The 18,523-nt window shown below is 46.5% G+C and overlaps 1 protein-coding gene across 20 annotated transcripts in view; it reads right to left on the minus strand.

The window, feature by feature from the left end:
- The window catches only part of PIGL (phosphatidylinositol glycan anchor biosynthesis class L), a 100,177-nt gene that overhangs the window by 21,061 nt on the left and 60,593 nt on the right, over positions 1-18,523 (minus strand). For 5 of the 20 annotated variants that reach the window (XM_078067981.1, XM_078067980.1, XM_078067979.1 and 2 more), the window contains exons 4-6: positions 12,709-12,776; positions 10,045-10,076; positions 8,422-8,555 (exon numbers count right to left, since the gene is read on the minus strand). In XM_078067981.1, the coding sequence (XP_077924107.1) occupies positions 8,422-8,555; positions 10,045-10,076; positions 12,709-12,776 (234 nt within the window). Of the gene's footprint in view, positions 1-1,967; positions 3,662-3,703; positions 4,146-4,222; positions 6,791-8,421; positions 8,556-10,044; positions 10,077-12,708; positions 12,777-13,955; positions 14,012-14,443; positions 17,441-18,523 lie in introns of those variants that run through there. The other 15 variants (XR_013446025.1, XR_013446029.1, XR_013446027.1 and 12 more) reach the window with 11 other exon arrangements.

Genomic DNA, 18,523 nt, shown 5'->3' on the forward strand with positions numbered 1-18,523 from the left:
CCACTTCCTTCCTTCTTTTCTTGCCTTGCTCCTTGAAGAAACCACCAACATCTGATCTTTGCTCTAGGCTTCAGGGCTGTTGTACAGTTTGGCAGGTTGTTAACTATACAAGTGTGTGGCTCAGGGGGCGGAGTTGGTAGTCTGAGCTCCTCTCACCAGGCTGTGCTCTGGTGCGGGCGGATGTCTGCCTGGGGGAAGGGCTGCTTTCTGACAATTTGCACAGAGGCGTTCTTGCCAAGTGTCCCCAGGGCTACGCTGCCCACGGAGGGCACCTTTCCCTAACCTGAGCGAAGCTTTGAGGGGCATCCTTCCTTCCCGTGCTGCTGTCCAGTGCTCTTTCCAGGCACCACGGAGAACCTAGCTCTGTTCCCATTGGGAACCCCGAGGGGAGCCTGCAGCTTCAGGAGCCCCAGGCTCTGCAAGGCCCCCGAGGGTGTTGGGATGGAAAGAGCCAGGGAGGGGGAGCTTGCCCTCCAGCAACGGGGACCGGAATCCAGCCCCGGGCACCAGGAAATAAAAATGTTAGTTTGTTTTCATTTCCACCTAGACTTTTACTAATTTATTTACAAAGAAATAGCCGGCCTGTGCAGTAAAACAAAAAGCAGAAAATAACTCCAATCCCACCACTCAGAAGTAACGACTATTGATGATTCTACAGAGCTTTCTAACCTCTAAGATTTGAAAGTATTTATGAATAGGGAATATATGTGCATGGTATAAAATTCAAAAGGGACCAAAAAAGGTCTCCTTTCCCCTGCTCCCACCCAATTTCCCTTTTCAGACAAGCAGTTACCAGAAATATCCCATTTATTTACACGCAATTGGATGTGTAGACATATATATTTTTCCCCACAAATGGTCGCATTTCCTTTTTTTTTTTTTAAAGATTTTATTTATTTACTTAACAGAGAGAGAGCACAAGCAGGGGGAGTGGCAGGCAGAGGGAGAGGGAGAAGCAGGCTCCCCGAGGAGCAGGGGGAGCCCAGAGCAGGGGGGGCCTGATGTGGGACTCTATCTCAGGACCCTGAGATCATGACCTGAGCTGAAGTCAGATGCTTAACTGACTGAGCCACCCCGGCGCCCTTGGCTGTACACATTTTTTTAGCTTTACATTATATCAAAAGTGTTTAGGGGCACCCGGGTGGCTCAGTCATTAAGCGTCTGCCTTCAGTCAGGTCATGGTTCCAGGGTGCTGGGATCGAGCCCCGCATCGGGCTCCCTGCTCGGCGGGAAGCCTGCTTCTCTCTCTCCCGCTCCCCCTGCTTGTGTTCCCTCTCTCGCTGTCTCTCTCTCTGTCAAATAAATAAATATCTTTTTTTAAAAAGTGCTTAATCACATTAAAACTATTCATAAACAACAATAAAATCCTTTAAAATTATAAATGTTCACTGTAGAAAGATGACCTTACTAATTAGTAATTACCTCTTTAAAAAAAAAAATAAAAGCAAGCTCTACACCCAATGTGGGGCTTGAACTCAAGATACCCCAAGATCAAGAGTCCCATGCTCTACCAACCGAGCTAGCCAGGCACCCCAGTAATTACCTTTTGGATATATATCTCTGTATATCTATTGCTCTCTATATACACTTTTATGTGTGTGTAGACACACACATATTTATTTGTGTGTGTATGTTTATTTAACTAAAATGAGATTGTACCATTCCTAACCTGCTTTCTAAAATTTAATATATCATAAACACTCTTCCTTGTTACTAAATATGATTGCATCCCTGGATTTTTCGAATTGTGTTATTATAAATAATACTGTGATAATGTCTGTCTATATAGTTATAATTTTAATTTTTAAAGTATTTCCTTAGGTCACAGGGTTTGGGTATTTTATCAGCTCTTAATACAGATTGCGACTTGCAGTCTGGAGAGGCTGGTCCAGTGCCTGTCTTCTCAGGAACAGGACGGGAGGCAGCTTGTCCCCGCCCCCCCCCCCCCCCCCCCCCCCCCCCCCGGCCCCAGCATCAGCGGCTGCTTTTTTCTCACAGTTTCTATGGAAGACATTAGGAGCTATTGACAGATTTTCAGTAGACAGATAACATAACCAGACTTGCATTTCGACTCTAGCTTCAGGGCCTGATAGCTCGGTCAGTGCCATTTGGCTCCTAGGAGGCATTCGAGAGAGCAGGTCTCTAACCTGTTGCTATAGAGTCCCGCGGCGGGCTCCTTGCTCAGCGGGGAGTCCGAGTCTCCCTCTCCCTCTGCCCCTGCTTGTGTCCCCTCTCTCGCTGTGTCTCTCTCTGTCGAATAAATAAATAAAATCTTTAAAAAAAAATAACTTGTTGCTATAGAGACAGCAATGCAGGCCTTCCTCCAGCGGGCAGAGAGGATACTCCCTGGACAACACATACCAGGGTCCCTTTTGTGTCGGGACTTCAACTTCTGAGGGTCCCTCTGCGTTAGGCCTGTGTATTCCGTAGATCTCGGAACACCAGCAGCTCATCCTTCCTGAGCCCTGACTGCGCGCCAGGCCCTTCACTGCGCGCCCACCAGGCTTCATCTCCTCTCAGGTTGGTACCATGACTACGCTCCATTTTGCGCACGAGAAAATTGAGTCAGAGAAAGTTTAAACACCTGGTCTGTGGCTACGTGGCTGGTAAATCTGGCCTCATACCAGTATTCGAGGCCTGTGCCCTTGACCACTGAGCTTGCCTGCCTCAGGCCACTTCCCTGGGCTGTTTGCGGGACCACGGGAGTAGCTTCCAAGCCAGACCCCTCAGACTGCTTTTCTCTGTAGCACAATTTTAAGACATCAGTTTTTTGAGTGTTAAAAGAAAACAAAAACAAAAACAAAAACAAAAAACCCCACACACAAGACTTCCAGATTCCCCTTCCTATTTCCTGCTTCCCTCAAAAGACTGGGAGCTGAGACATTTGATTGTAAGCTCCTTCGGGGCAGGGCCCACATCATAATAGTCTCGGTAGGAAATGCTGGGCATCGTGGTCGGACTTTGGGAGCCCCGGTCAATTTAACGACTAGTGAGGTTAAATAGAGAAGCCTCCCCTGGATTCAAGTCTGATACGGAGGCCACAGTGTGAATCAAAGGAATCATGGTTGAACTCATTCAGTGTATAGACCGTGCGTGTGTGTGTGTGTGTGTTTGTGTGTGTGTGGTGAGCCAGCTTTGGAAACAACATAAAAATACAGCATCGTGGCACCTGTGGAGTGATCTCAGCGCACTTGTAGGAGCATTTATCCTATTACTATCCTATTATTATCCATAATCAGAGCAGGCTCTGTGCTAGGTGTCGGACATACACTGTGCCATTACGGACCCCGTTCTTCAGCCCTTGAGAACCTGGCAGGGAAGCTATTATTGTCCTGGGGTTGGTGTGGTTTGGGCTGCCGTGGGGTGTCTTTCCCCGGAGGAAGAGGCGGACGTTGGGACAACGCGCTGGCCTGCACGGCCGCGGGTCCGCAGAGCTCGGGAAGGAAGGCCTCCCGCGCACTCCGGGCTCTCCGGTTCGGGCTGCTCCCCCGGCTCAAGGCCGGCCCCAGACTCCCGGTCTTGCTTCTCCTGTGTTTCTCGGCCCAGAAGACCCGTGCAGGCGTCAGAGGAAGTGCAGGGAGTTGATCCTCATGTACCGAGAGCAGAGCACGTAGAGGCGGCGGAACCAGAGCAGCTGGCTTCGGTGGCAGGACATGGCTCTCTAGGAGAAGCAGACAGGGCCAGTCACCGAGCCGTTTCGCTCCTTCTTTCCTCCCTGAACTTCCGCCTCCCGCGAGCACAGATGCGTAGCCTCCTCCCGCTTCTCCCGGTGACGCCGGAACCTCTGCGGAGGGGCCTCCCATCCCTGCCTCCCCTGGCGCATCTCCGACCCCCAGCGCGGTGACTGAATCCCGTGACGCTGACGCCGGCCCGGCCCGCGGTCGGTCTCCGGCACTCCGTCGATTTAGACCGCGCAGCGGGCGCCTGAAGCCGGGGCCCCGCCAACGGCCCTGAGCCCACGTTCCCGATGCCTTGCTTCGCTCCGTCGCGGAGATCCGCGTCCCCTTTTTCTATGGCTTCGCGGCAGAATGCCCGACGTGACACATAATTGTAAACATTCGGCAGCGCAGAACGTGCGGGGCCGCTTTATGGGACGCGAGCTACGAGCTGCAATACCGCGCTCAAGCCGCTCTGAATCAGGTAAACTGGGAGGAAGAGGGAGAGGAGGAGAAGAAGAAAGAAGACATAGAGACCCGTTCACACCAAAGAGTACACATGGGTGTGGGGTTCTCCTTGCCAAAATGTTTATTGTCTTGTTATCCAGACCTAGCGCAGTTCGGTTTTTAAACCATCCATCGGAGCGACTGATGTAACTGGATATAACATATATAAATGGTTCCTGGCTGACTTTCTCTAAGTGCCAAAAGTAAACTGCGTCTCTGAGCTATTATCATTGAAGACCTTTATGTAAAGAACTCATTTTATTTTATTTTAAGATTTTATTCATTTATTTGTCAGAGAGAGCGAACACACAAGCAGGGGGAGCGGCGGAGCGACAGGGAGAAGCAGGCTCCGTGCTGAGCAAGGCAGCTTGACGCGGGACTCGATCCCAGGACCCCGGGATCACCACACAAGCCAAAGGCAGACGCCCAATCCACCGAGCCACCCAGGCGTCCCCAAAATGTTTATTGTAGAAAAACATTGAGAGAAGGGATGAACTTTGTAGTCCAGACACACTTGACTTGTCTATTTGTAACAGCTACCAAGTCACATGAGTTTCCCACATCATCCTGCCCCAACTGGCCTAATTTTTACGTCCCCTAACCTTTCTTTTTTTTTTTTTTAATTTTTTTTGAAGATTTTATTTATTTATTTGTCAGAGAGAGAGAGAGCACAAGCAGGGAGAGCGGCAGGCAGAGGGAGAAGCAGGCTCCCTGCTAAGCAAGGAGCCCGATGTGGGACTCGATCCCAGGACCCTGGGATCATGACCTGAGCTGAAGGCAGATGCTTAACCAACTGAGCCACCCAGGCATCCCTCCCCTAATCTTTCAATGGCTTTTCAGCACCCATTCAATAAAATAGGCACTTACCGTCAATTTGGTTTTTTACAAACTGTTTTTCTATTACTTTTCCAAGGGAATACAAAATATCAAAATTGTTTCTATCCCTTCCCCCCTTTTTGGAGCATTTCCACTACATTTTCTTCAAAGATATGATTTTGTGGGTTATCCAGTACTATATCATTCATCTGCTGAATATTAGTTCCCTTTTTGACTATCAAAAATTCTACTAATGAACATTCTTGCTCATAAATCTCTGAACACAGGATCAGGATGCCTGGGTGGCTCAGTCGGTTAAGGGTTTGCCTTCGGCTCAGTCATGATCTCAGTGTCCTGCGATCGAGTCCCGCATCGGGCTCCCTGCTCAGTGGGGATGCGGAGTCTGTTTCCTCCCTCTCCCTCTGTCCCTCCCCCAACTCGTGCTCTCTCTCTCAAATAAAAATAAATAAAATCCTTTAAAAAAATAAAAAAATGAAAATGACAACAAAAGGTTAAAAATAAAGGTATTAAAAAGCCCCATATTGGCTGTGGAGCCGACTTAAAGAAAAAAAATAGCAAAGGTATTTAAAAAAGATGAGCCGGGGTGCCTGGGTGGCTCAGTCGTTCAGCGTCTGCCTTTGGCTCAGGTCATGATCCTAGGGTCCTGATATTGAGCCCCACGTCGGGCTCCCTGCTCAGTGGGAAGCCTGCTTCTCTCTCTCCCACCCCTCTGCTTGTGTTCCCTCTCTTGCTGTGTCTCTCTCTGTCAAATAAATAAATAAAATCTTAAAAAAAAAAAAAAAAAAATGAGCCAAGCAGATCCAAGTCCAAAGAAAGCTCTTACAGCAATGTTAAGATTAAAATAGAATTTAAGGCAAAACCATTAATAATGAGAGACATAGGATAATAAAAGGAATAGTCTACTAAGAAGATATAACAACCTTGATCTTTTGTGCACCCAACACAAATAAAGCAAACACAAAGAAATGGACAAATGCAAATTCATGGTAGGAGACCTCAACATACTTGCATCATAAAGTAATAGATCAAAAAGTTTAAAAAGTAGTTAGAATACACAAGTTGTGACTGAAATATGTACTAAGCTCAATCTGCTGGCTATATCTAGAATCTGAAATGGAACCCATAGAGTACACACATTCTTTTTAGATAAACATGTTAACATTTACAAAAACCGATTATAAAGTAGGTCATTCCCTAAGGAATTCTCAATAAGTTTTTAAAAACCAGTATTCCACAAGCCACATGTAATGACCAGAAAGCAATTCAATTCTAAATCAACAATAAAAAGGCTATAGGATGACTCTTGTTCTGGTAGCTACATTCTATAAAGTTACTGCAACGGTTTGACCTGAATTAGTCAATACTACATCATTGTTCCTAGGGGAAATAAAGGTTTTGGTTCCTGAGAGCCTCTGGTCACAACATTTTCATCAACCGATCAGTACATAACCTTGTTTTATGTGTGTTTCTGTTTAAAGACACCTTATTTAATATTATGTTATCAATTCATTCACCGAATTCACAGCCAACAGGGCTATAACTCATGCATGACTGAAGCTTATCTAACACACATACTTTCTCTGTAAGTGGTATCACAGCTTTCGTGCCCTTAGAATCACTAGACAGCACTTGAATGGCATACTTAGAGGACATTTTAAACAGTAAAATCACAACAAAAAGCACAGAAATGAGAACAATGTGGCACCAAGACCATGGTCATGGAGTTGCCAGATGACTCTGGATTGGGAGGCACCATACTGTGGAGAGGATACTTGTTTGCAGTATGAGAGCTGAAACAAGAAGGCAGAGGGTCACCTTGTTCAACCACAGTTGGGAACCTGTGTGTGTGCATCGGTGGTAACTTAAAACTTTTCACTGCCCTGCAAATACGATGTCCACAAGTGACTGCAAAAGCACCGTATTAATTTTGGGGTTACAAGTAAATTTTAGCACGTAGGCGCATTTGCAAATATGGAACCTGTGGATAATGAGGATTGACCCTATATATGCACACATACGCATTTGTAAACTCTAAAATACACCCTTAAAAGCCTCATGTATTAAAGAGGAACTCACAATGGAAACTATAGATTACTTCTAACTGAGTGACAGAAGTATGTATCAGAACTCATCAGATGCAGCTAAAGGAATACTTCAAGGGAAATTAATAATATTAAAGTGTATTTTTTAAAAATGATTGAAAACGGAAAAAAAGCTGACCTTGTCAGTACAAGAAATTAAAAAAAAAATAATGGTGTAAAACCTGAATAAAGTAAAAGGACAAAAATAAAGAACAGAAATTAACGAACTACCAAATAAAACAAAGGAGAATTCATGTTTCTGGTCAGTGTTGCATTCTCAGCATCTAGCAAAGTGCCTCTTAGTGGGTATACATGTTTATTGCAGACAGTTCAGAAAATAAAGCTAAGCAAAATAATAATAATATAATAATAATAATAATAATAATAATAATTATCCTGAGTTCTCTTAGTTTTACTCATTGCTACTCTTCTTTCCCTGGTAGACTTAAGTCAACTGGGGGTCACACCTGGAGACAGATTGGAGCAATTCTCCTTAATTGCCTGCTCCCTAACTCCATAGTTTTCAGAATCTCCTGCCCTACTGACAGCTAAGAGTTTTCACTATGAGGGCTTCACTGGGCCTGACATTTCTTCAATAGGCAAATGAGCCTCTGGTGGTCTTTTTGGCTCTTTATAGAGGTTCCTGGCAGGTCTGAGTTCCTCTACGTACATCCATGCAGGGGAATGCAGGCACCAATTACAATTCTAATGCATAATGACATAGAAGAAAATGGTCATAGGGCGCCTGGGTGGCTCAGTCGTTAAGCGTCTGCCTTCGGCTCAGGTCATGATCCCAGGGTCCTGGGATCGAGCCCCATATCGGGCTCCCTGCTCAGCGGGAAGCCTGCTTCTCCCTCTCCCACTTCCCCTGCTTGTGTTCCTGCTCTCGCTATCTCTCTCTCTGTCAAATAAATAAATAAAATCTTAAAAAAAAAAAAAAAAAAAGAAAATGGTCATAATGTTGTTAGAACAGGTTTTAAATGGTAGGCACTGTGGGATCCCATTAAAAAAATATATATATTAACCATGATTATCTCTGAGTGGTGGCATTCGGGGTAGTTTTTATTGATTATCTTTATTTTCTTCTTGATGCTTTTACATAAAGTATTTCTAGATGTTCTACAATGAGCATATATTTTTACATTTAAAAAAGCACGTGTTATGTTTATGATCAGAAAAAAGGGAGAAAGTCCTTGATAATCTATGACTGCCAAGGTCTAGCTGGATAGTCCTAACACTCAGATGCTGAGCCACTGTGGAAGGTCTTCGCTTAGGGGTCGGGAGGAACCAGGGACACAGATGGGAGGGAGGGTGTCTGGGATTTCACAGTCCTCACTCACCTTGGCCCGTGCCACTTCTTTGCTGGTGAGCACGAAGAGGACATCCGGGGTATGAAGCAGAGAAAAGGGCAGGTCCAGAAGGGAGATGTACTTGCGCAACACATTCACTGACTGAAGCGTGAGCACAGAACACCCTGGTTGGGGGGAGCGGAGACGGGAGGAGTGAAGAGTCTTGTTGCTTCCAGGCAGATTTTCCCTGAGTACCCTACCCCTCCCTCGGGGCTCAGGGCAGGGCAAGACCATGGCCATGGAGTTGCCAGATGACTCAGTAGCACCAAAGGTGCTCTTTGCCCATCATGCTCACAGATAGGAAGAGTGAAAGGACCCCAGAACACCTGGCCGGCTGCCCTCTATGCAAGCCCTAGCAAGACAAGGTTGGTTGCTAGAGGTTGGAAACTGGCTACTTCAAGGGCAAGGGAAAGGTGATGAAGACCAGAAATTTCTGGATTGGGAGGCAAGAGACCTAGTTCCTGCTCTGACGCTCGAGACCTGACAGACTTCAGCTCTCTGAGACTCAGTTTTCTCATCTGTAAAGTGGTGTTGATGGTGTGGGAGCCTGTCTCACAGGGTTGGTACCAGCCCACTCAGGAAGAGTACACTCCACTGTGTTTTCATTTGCTTCACCTTCATATCACTCCTGAGGGATGTCTGTTATTCCCATTGACAGACCAGAAACTGGCCTAGAGAGGTTAAGCATCAGTGTCACACAGTAAATGGCCAAGGGGGGGGGGGGTCAAACACCTTTCTAACTCAAGCAGGTTAACCCATCAAGCGCCCATCAGCTGTTTATAGCCTGGTTAAGTAATGAGGGGCTGGGGTGTGAGTTTAGATGGACAGACTGAAAGAACACTGGAGGTGAAAAAGACTCACCTAGGGAGAAAGCTAGACAGATGAGTGGGCAAGGCCTGGTGTCATGGTTAATTTCATGTGTCAACTTGACTGTGTCACAGGGTACCCAGATGTTTGGCTGATTATTTCTGGGTGTGCCTGGGAGGGTATTTTTGGATGAGACTAGCATTTAAATCAGTGAACTCAGGAAAGTAGATTGCCCTCCCCAGTATGGGTGGGCATGGTCCAATCAATTGAGGGCCTGAATAGAAGACTAGGTGGAAGAAGGGAGAATTTGTTCTTTTCTGCTTGACTCTTGAGCTGAGACGCTGGTCATCTCCTGCCCTTGGACTGGGATTTACACCACTGGCTCTCCTGCTTCTCAGGCCTTTGGACCCAGACTGACTTACACCACTAGCTTTCCTGGGTCCCCAGTTTGCAGATGGCAGATTGTGGGACTTCTCATCTTCTGTACTTGTATGAGCCAAGTTTATAAGTCTCTTTTAAATATGTATCTCCTATTGGTTCTGTGTTCCTAACACATCTGGCCTCCCCTCACACCCAGAGGCTGCCTGGCTGACGGGGCACTTCCCAATGGATACAACCTGGTATTAGGGCCTGAGGACCCACAAGGACAGACACAGTGAGCTGGGTCAGGAAGAGTGTGGCCCAGCCTTCCCAGCCCCACCTAGGGAGGCTTGACCTAGGGCAGTTCTCCATATATTTACAAATTTCACCCAATAAGTTTCTTAGAGGGATAGTAATTTGCAGACTTTTGCAAAACAGACAACTTACCTTTAGGTAATTTCCCTTCTGAGTGCAGGGTCCTGGAGGAGGAAAGGACAGGAGTGAGAGGGAGCAAGAATTCCTTTGCAGATAACAGGAAGAGCCTTCAGAGTATAGGGGTCAAGGGCAGGCCTCTCCAAGATGGGCCACAATGGCATGTAGATTACCTTGAGTTAAAAGCAATCAAAACCCAGCAAATTCAGGAAAACCACTTTACATCCCCCACCCCCAGCCACCTAAACTTACATTGGAAAGGGGGCTGTACCAGGAAGAGAACTAGTCACAGAGATTCCTTTTTACCTAAGAAACTTATCTGCATAACAGGGCCACCTTTGTTTTCCAAACATCTCTCACCTTCCTGCTAATGGTACTCTTCTCCTTGTACGCCAGACTCCCGTCCTGCTCCTGTGCTCAGGATGCCATATAAGCCTCATGTTGCCTGACAGTCTTTGGAATTTCATGTTTGTATAGGTTCATGTTTGTATGGATTTTGTAGGACAAAATTAAATTTGATTTTCTGCTGTTAATCTCTCATGGAAATTTAATTCTTAGTCTAGCTAGAAGAACCTTGGACAGAGGAAAATTTCTTCCTCCCCAACAGTAGTAAGGACTGCCACACCCTATGATCCCTCTGTAGGTTTCTAGGTAGTTTCTTTTGCATCAATCACCATATAGGTTTCTGGGATTCCATACCTCTGGCTACAGCTGAAGGGACAAGTGTGGGCACCTTCCCCAAGGTCAGCCAATCTGGGGGATGACCAATAGTTATGAAGTGCCTGGTCCAAGCTTTGCCCATTAAAGATGAAGGTAACTATGATGGACTCTTCAGAGTTTCTCTCTTTTGAAATTGTAATATGAGTGTGACAGGAGACTATTTTATTTTTTATTTATTTATTTTATTTTTATTTTTATTTTTATTTATTTTTTAAAAGATTTTATTTATTTATTTGACAGAGACACAGCGAGAGAGGGAACACAAGCAGGGGGAGTGGGAGAGGGAGAAGCAGTCTTCCCGAGGAGCCGGGAGCCTGATGCGGGGCCCGATCCCAGGACTCTGGGATCATGACCTGAGCCGAAGGCAGACGCTTAACGACTGAGCCACCCAGGCGCCCCTAGGAGACTATTTTAAAATATTAATTGATATTTCTTCCCTGATAGTTCTTTCTTTTTGACCTCCCCTGCTCCCACCTTCTCACAGTGAAGGCCATTCTGTACTCCCTGCCTTAAAGGAAGGTGAGGCCAATCCAACAAAGAACTCCAAATCTCTTGCCTGCTTTTGTTTGGAAGCGCAGAGATGGAGAAAGATGGGATAAGTGGTCCAACCCCACCACCAACACACAGACAACATACTCATATGAAATGGATTCCAGTTCTACTTCCGCCATTGTTCAGCCCGGCAGTACTGGGAAAACCACTTCACTTCCTCAGTTAAATGAGGTGGTTGGACTTAATGATAGGTGAGATCATTTCCAACTTTATATATTTCACTGCTCTAGTCTGAGAATGTTGGGCATGTTTAGAAGAAAGTTAGAAAGCACGTCCTTTACTTCAGGTTGCCCCTTCCCTTCCCCTAGGCCAGGTCCACCACTCCTTCACTCATGGCGCCCAGAAGAAGTACTTCTCTAGAGGGCGGGAAACACGGTATATATTTGTACGATCCTGAGTAAGTTCCTCAATATATTTGAGGAGCAATTTTTTGTGTTTTTTACCAGAAAATACAGATGCCTATCGGTAAAATAGGGTGGCTATGAAGAACAAAAGTTATCCTATTACATATGTATATCTTCCTTCTCCAAAGAAAGATTTGATATAGTGTACAAAATGTACAATGGAAGATAACAAAAGAAATTAGAATAAAAGGAGGAAAGGGATGCCTGGGTGGCTCAGTTGGTTAAGTGTCTGCCTTCGGCTCAGGTCATGATCCCAGAGTCCTTGGGTCAAGTCCTGTGTTGGGCTCCTTGCTCAGCGGGGAGCCTGCTTCTCCTGCCTGCCGTTCCCCCTGCTTGTGCTCTCTCTCCCTCTCTTTCTCTCTCTGACAAATACATAAACAAAATCTTTTTTAAAAAGGAGGAAAAAGGGCACCTGGGTGGCTCAGTTGGTTAAGCGACTGCCTTCAGCTCAGGTCATGATCCTGGAGTCCCGGGATCGAGTCCCGCATCGGGCTCCCTGCTCGGCAGGGAGTCTGCTTCTCCCTCTGACCCTCCTGCCTCTCATACTCTCTGTCTCTCATTCTCTCTCTCTCAAATAAATAAATAAAATCTTTAAAAAAAAAAAAAAAAGGAGGAAAAAGAAGATGAAGCCAAGAGGCACACTGATTCACCAGAACTCAGTCCTTCAAATCTCCCACATGTGCTACATGGGGTTGCGAATTTGGCCCGAAAGCTCTCTGTGGCCAAAGCAAAGAAAGAAATAAAATGTTACCCCATTTTTCCATGTGGAAGAAGCCCTCAGGAGTTGAGGAGACAAAACAGTAATATTAAGACGACTGAGGAGGGATTTCTCACACGGAGGGCCTGGTGAGATGTAGTGAGCAATGTGGCCAACACTGGCTCCCTGTACCTCAGTGGTCAGTTCCACGAGGCTCAGACAGTGAGGGGGGAAGTGCTTTAGAAACCACCCACCCTGAGCAAACGAACAGACCCTCTCCCCCCTCCAACACGCAGAGGGTCCTACCTCACGGCTGCATACAGAGCAACGTGATTGCAGTGACCACTGACTCCCCCTGCATCGAAAGTCACCACCTGAAGAGAAACAGGGTGGTCACTCATGACTGAATGCTTTCTCTGCCTCAATTTCAAAGTACCCGTCCCCGTTCCCCTGGCCAGAAACGTTTCCAATTGTGCGTACACCTGAACTCACTTCGGAGTGGATCAGTGGGATATAACCATTGAGTTGGCCAGGTGTGTGGAGACTGTTTGTGTGGGTTTTACTGTTTACTCTTGTTTGGGGCCCCGTGAAGCACAGTGGAATTCCGCCATGATAGAAACCTGGGTTTAGGGTATCTTTGTTTCTTATCTGCCTGGCCATTTATTAGCACACTTCATTTTCCTGGCTGGCTGCGGTGTGAACTCTGTTCTTGTAGATGCTGCCTGATTTATTTGGCCTCTTTTCCTTGTGCTGTACTGAGGGCACAAAGACTTTGAGAGGCAATGTCCACCATGCCCTGGGGTTAAAATCACAGATGTCTATTTACTCACGGACTGCCTCTGTATCATCTACTTACTAATGATAAGCTTAGTCTAGGTTCCAACATTTCATTTCTGCACAGATGGATTAAGAAAAAGACCAAATAAGTTTGAATAATAATCATGTTAGCTTAAATAATAAAAGAAATATAACAAAGAGAACAGGGACTCAGAAAAAGGAACAGGAGTGGTTGGTTAGGGGTAATGGAAAGAGGCAAGCTGTCCCCAAGGAAAGTGGGCGGCCGTGCCGCATGGACTAAAGGACCAGGACTGGGATTGGTATAGGCTGAGAAGGGCTTCCCTATTGGTCTTTCTATTTTAAATCATAAAATGCTGACTTCACGTCTAGAGAACTCTCTCTTACAGTGAGAGCAGCAAACCTCTATTGGGCACAGGGTGGGGGGGTGGGGGCTGTAGATTAGAAGAAAATTTAAAGTCCTGTCAATGGATAAGCACATAAAAATAAGCACAAAATAAAAACATATTTATGACATGAGACTAATGGAAATATAAAACACCGATATTAAGGAATTGTGAATGGTTTGGTGTGACAATGGCATTATAGTTATGTTAATAAAGGACTTGTTGTCGACTAGAAATGCATGCTAGAATATTTAAATATGGAATATGATGCCAAAGATTTGCTTCGAAATAATACAGGAGGTGGGGGAGATGAACAGCTGTTTAAATGAAACTAATATTGACTGTGAGTTAATAATTACAGGAGCCGAGTGATAAGAACATGGAAGTTTATTAAACTTCTCTCTACAGTTGCAGGCTTGAAATTCTCCCTAATGGAAAATTAACAAAACAAACAAACAAACAAAAAGAGTTAAAGGCTTAAAAAAAGCAAATCATGGACATGTGTCATTATACATTTGTCAAAGCCCATAGAATGAACAGCACCAAAAGTGGACCCTCATGTAAACTATGGACTCGGGGGTGATGATGTGTCAGTGTTGGTTTATCGACTGTAAAAAATTATGGGGGACAGGGAGTTTCTGTGTACTTTCCACTCAACTTTGCTATGAACCTAAAACTGCTCTAAAGAATACAGTCTACCGGGGCGCCTGGGTGGCTCAGTTGTTAAGCGTCTGCCTTCGGCTCAGGTCATGATCCCAGGGTCCTGGGATCGAGCCCCGCATTGGGCTCCCTGCTCCGCGGAAAGCCTGCTTCTCCCTCTCCTACTCCCCCTGCTTGTGTTCCCTCTCTTGCTATGTCTCTCTCTGTCAAATAAATAAATAAAAATCTTAAAAAAAAAAAAAAAAGAATACAGTCTACCAAAAAACGTAAACCATGGGGCTCCTGGCTGGCTCAGTCGGTAGAGCATGTGACTCTTAATTTCAGGGTCGTGAGTTCAAGCCCCACGTTGGGCATGGAGCCTACTTAAAAAAGAAACAAAACAAAAACAAAACGTAAAAACCGTGCACTCAAGTACCCTGTTCTGATCCCAATGTTCCATGCAACACAGTGTTGACTCAGTCTACTCTTATCTCAGACCCTACTTAACCCCAGCCGTTGGGCAAGTCACAGAACTTGACCGCTAGAAGTTATTTCAAGGTTCAATGTGTGGGTCGTCTCATTTGCGAGATCAGCAAAGTAATACCTGCTCTGCTTTCCTCACTGGGTTGAGGTGAAGACACAAGAACACCATGGGGAAATGCTTATGAATGTGTACCTACAACAGGAAGGGCTAGCGCGTCTCAACTCCAAGCCTGCTCTCATCAGGAGAGCATGACAGCGGGGCTAATCATTACCCCGGGTGTGCTGGAGAGCATTTCCTAGGTTAGGGGGCATTTGGGGCCTGGTGGAGTTTTGTTTAATTGCTTTTGAAATTCTCCTAGGTCTCCATTTCTTCCTCATCCTGCATCTTCCTAGAGGCTCCCTCTTTCTTTCCGTCGCAAGGAGGGCTGAGCGGAATTGTATCCAGCTCCCCGGACTTTTGCAGATTTGTACGTGACAACAGTGACCCCTGTAGCTCTTTATAGAACTCCAGCCACCTCCCCCCCGCCCCCCACTCCGCCATGCCCCAAAGTTGTGGAAATCCTTGTTCAAATGAAATCTTACCCAGACCCCAGGAGGTAATGGTGGGGCTGCTCTGGTTTTTCTAAGATGGTGGTTCTCAACTGGAGGCAATGTTGCCCCAGGGACATCTGGCCATGTCTGGAGATAGATTTGTTGGGATGACTGAGGGGTGTTGCCACTGGGTAGAGAGGGGGGCTGTCAGTGGGGAGATGCCCTGGATGCTGCTAAGCATCGTACAAGGCACAGGACCATCCCCCACAGCAAACAATGATGGGGGCCCTAATGTCATGGTGCCCTAAGGGAGCAAGGACTCTGTGTTTGGTTCAGGGCTGTATCACCAGTTCACAGCAAGTAGTGAATATCACATAGCAGGTGCTCAATAAATATTTGCTGAATGAAAAGTCGAGATAGGGGTCAGGCCCTGGACCTAGCCTGCTTGCCACCAAAAGACACAACCAAACCCCTAGGCTGCTTTCTGTAGAGGGCAGCATCATAATGCTTTTCAAAGCCATGTCCTGGCAGCTCAGCAAACATGGCGGGGCTGGGACCAGAGAGCATCCTGTTTCCTTCCATCGCACGGTGCTAACGACTGCAGAGCCAGATTTCAGCTGGGGCAGAGGAGAGCTTTTGGTATCATCCCAGCACAGCCCAGGTGAGAATCTATCTCCCCATGTCTTAGCTCGGTGCTCCTCCCTTCCGTCTCTGCTTCCCTGTTGGTCTTCTCTCATTGTGCAGCCAATACTTCCGGTCTGGAGGGGGCACCTGGGCCCTCGGCTCCTGCCACCGAGTGACTTCTCCCTTGTCTACTACTCAGCCCTCGCCCCTGACCCGCCAGAGCCTGGGTGGGATTGTGGGAAAGGGCATTTCACTGCATCGTGGGGGCCGACCATGATTATGGCCACTTATGTCCATATTGGCAATGGTGTTGGCGTGGCCTTTATACTCCGACTGTTGCATTAAGTGCAGGCTGGGGAAATTATTCCTCACTGCACCGTGATAGCTTGAGAGTTTCCTTATTAAGAGCAAGGTGAGTTAAAGAGCTGTTTTAAAATGGTTTCCTTGTGTATGGAAATTAAATCAATTCAGGATCATCCTGATGATAAAGGGCCCTCACTAATTGGAATGAACGTGAGCGCCTCAGACAAGAGGAAAGAGCTCCAGGCAGCCAGGTGGCAGCTAACCGTCTGGGCAGTCTGGGGACAAGCATGGTCTGGGGCCTGTTCTCGTTCTTGGGGATATAAAAATGTCATGGCGGTCCTTGCCTTCATGGACCCTCCAGTCTAGTTCGTAAGACATGGTCTGTACTTCAAAGAATAAACAGCAACTCTCGGGATACACACCAAATACTGTAGGATTCCCAAAGAGGGCTGAAGAAATCACGGAAGGCTTCTTGGAGAAGGTCTTGAGATGGGGCTTGGATCACAAATCACTTTTCTGGGGCAGAAACTTGGGAGACTCTTCTGAGAGCAAGAATGGCACGCAGAGCTGTCTGTGCCCTGAGACCCCTCTCTGGATGCTCAGAGCTGTGGTCAGCGGTAACATGGTCTAAAATAGAAACCTGGCCCCTTGGCAAGGACCAATCCTGTTCACCAGTGTGCCGTACTTAAGGGCCAGACTGAAAGGGGCCAAGTTCAGAAAGACAGGAGTTTATCTCACAAGTGAAGTGACTGGAATAACCAGCAGTTGTATGCACTGAAGTAGGGGAGGAGAGAGAGTATCTGAGGGCCGGTCCTGGGGAAGCTACTCCTATGGGAAAACGGGGTCCCCAGGGGTGTGGCAGCACACTTCACGGACGTCACTGTGTTATTTCAGCCCAGCCCCCGAGACCAGCTGTCTCCCCATCTGGGCTGTGGAGCCCTGATGAGTTCTGCCTGTGTGGGCTGGGGTGGGATGGACAAGAGAAGCAGGCAAACCCAGTCAGCAGGGCTGGGCTTTTGACTCTGAAGCCCATGGACTCTTCCCTCCGGCTTTCACACTCAGATCCTCTTGGAAGGTAAAGCCAGGAGGTATGAGGCTGCAAGCTGTGGGTGGCCATTTTTTCCAGTCAGGAAAAAGAATGAAGCCAGAGCCCAGAGCAAGATGGAGAATAGCCCCACCAGGAGCGGGGCTCACCTGCATCTCTGCCTTTATGTGAATCCGAGAGAGACCCTTAGGTGTCCCTTTTGGCCTGTGTGGGCTAAGTTTCAGTTGTGTTTCTGTCATGAGAAAACAAGACGGTCTTCAGTAAACATAATTAAATAAAAATAGGGGTGCCTGGGTGGCTCAGTCGGTTAAGTGTCTGCCTTCGGCTCAGGTCACGATCCCAAGGTCCTGGGGGCTTGAGCCTCCTCATCTGGCTCCCCGCTCAGCAGGGAGCCTGCTTCTCCCTCTCCCTCTCCCACTCTCCCTGCTTGTGTTCCCTCTCCCGCTGTCTCTCTCTCTGTGAAAGAAATAAAATCTTTAAAAATAAATAAATAAATAAGTAAAAATATGTGAACACCAAAAAAAAAAAAGAAAAGAAAGGAAGGAAGGAAGGAAGGAAAAAGCTACATGAAATATGCCGGAAAAAAAAAAAAAAGAAAAAAACCAGGAACAGTCCGACCAATATGTCACCGAAAATCTGCTCTTAGGAAAGGTCTAATAGGGGCAACCGGGCTGGCTCAGTCGGTAAGCATGTGACTCTTGATCTCAGAGATGTAATTTCAAGCTCCACGTTGGCTGTAGAGATTACTTAAAAAAAAAAAAAAAAACTTAAAAAAAAAGGTCTAATAAATCATTTTACTCAGTGAATTTAGCACTGTTTCTGTGCCAGCAGAACTCATCAAAACATAAACCAAAAGCTTAGGGCTTTAAGTGGTAGAATTTTAGGCATTAACCCATGAAGGAGTATTATTATCATTTTATTTATTTATTTATTTATTTATTTTTTTTTTTTTAAGATTTTATTTATTTATTTGACAGAGAGGCACAGCGAGAGAGGGAACACAAGCAGGGGGAGTGGGAGAGGGAGAAGCAGGCTTCCCGCCGAGCAGGGAGCCCAATGTGGGGCTCGATCCCAGGACCCTGAGATCATGACCTGAGCCGAAGGCAGACGCTTAACGACTGAGCCACCCAGGCACCCCTATTATTATCATTTTAGAGGTGGACAGTAAGCCTTCTCAGCTGCCTTAATATTGACCACTGGCAAGGCCCGGTCCAGAGGGTCCCAGTAGAGCTGAGATGGGGGCTCCCACCCTGGCTCACCTCTGCAAGTAAATATGAATTTCAGCCATTGCTCTATCTGTGACTAAAATGTTCTC

This window comes from Halichoerus grypus, chromosome 2, assembly GCF_964656455.1.
Source record: "Halichoerus grypus chromosome 2, mHalGry1.hap1.1, whole genome shotgun sequence".
Classification (NCBI taxonomy): Eukaryota; Metazoa; Chordata; class Mammalia; order Carnivora; family Phocidae; genus Halichoerus; species Halichoerus grypus.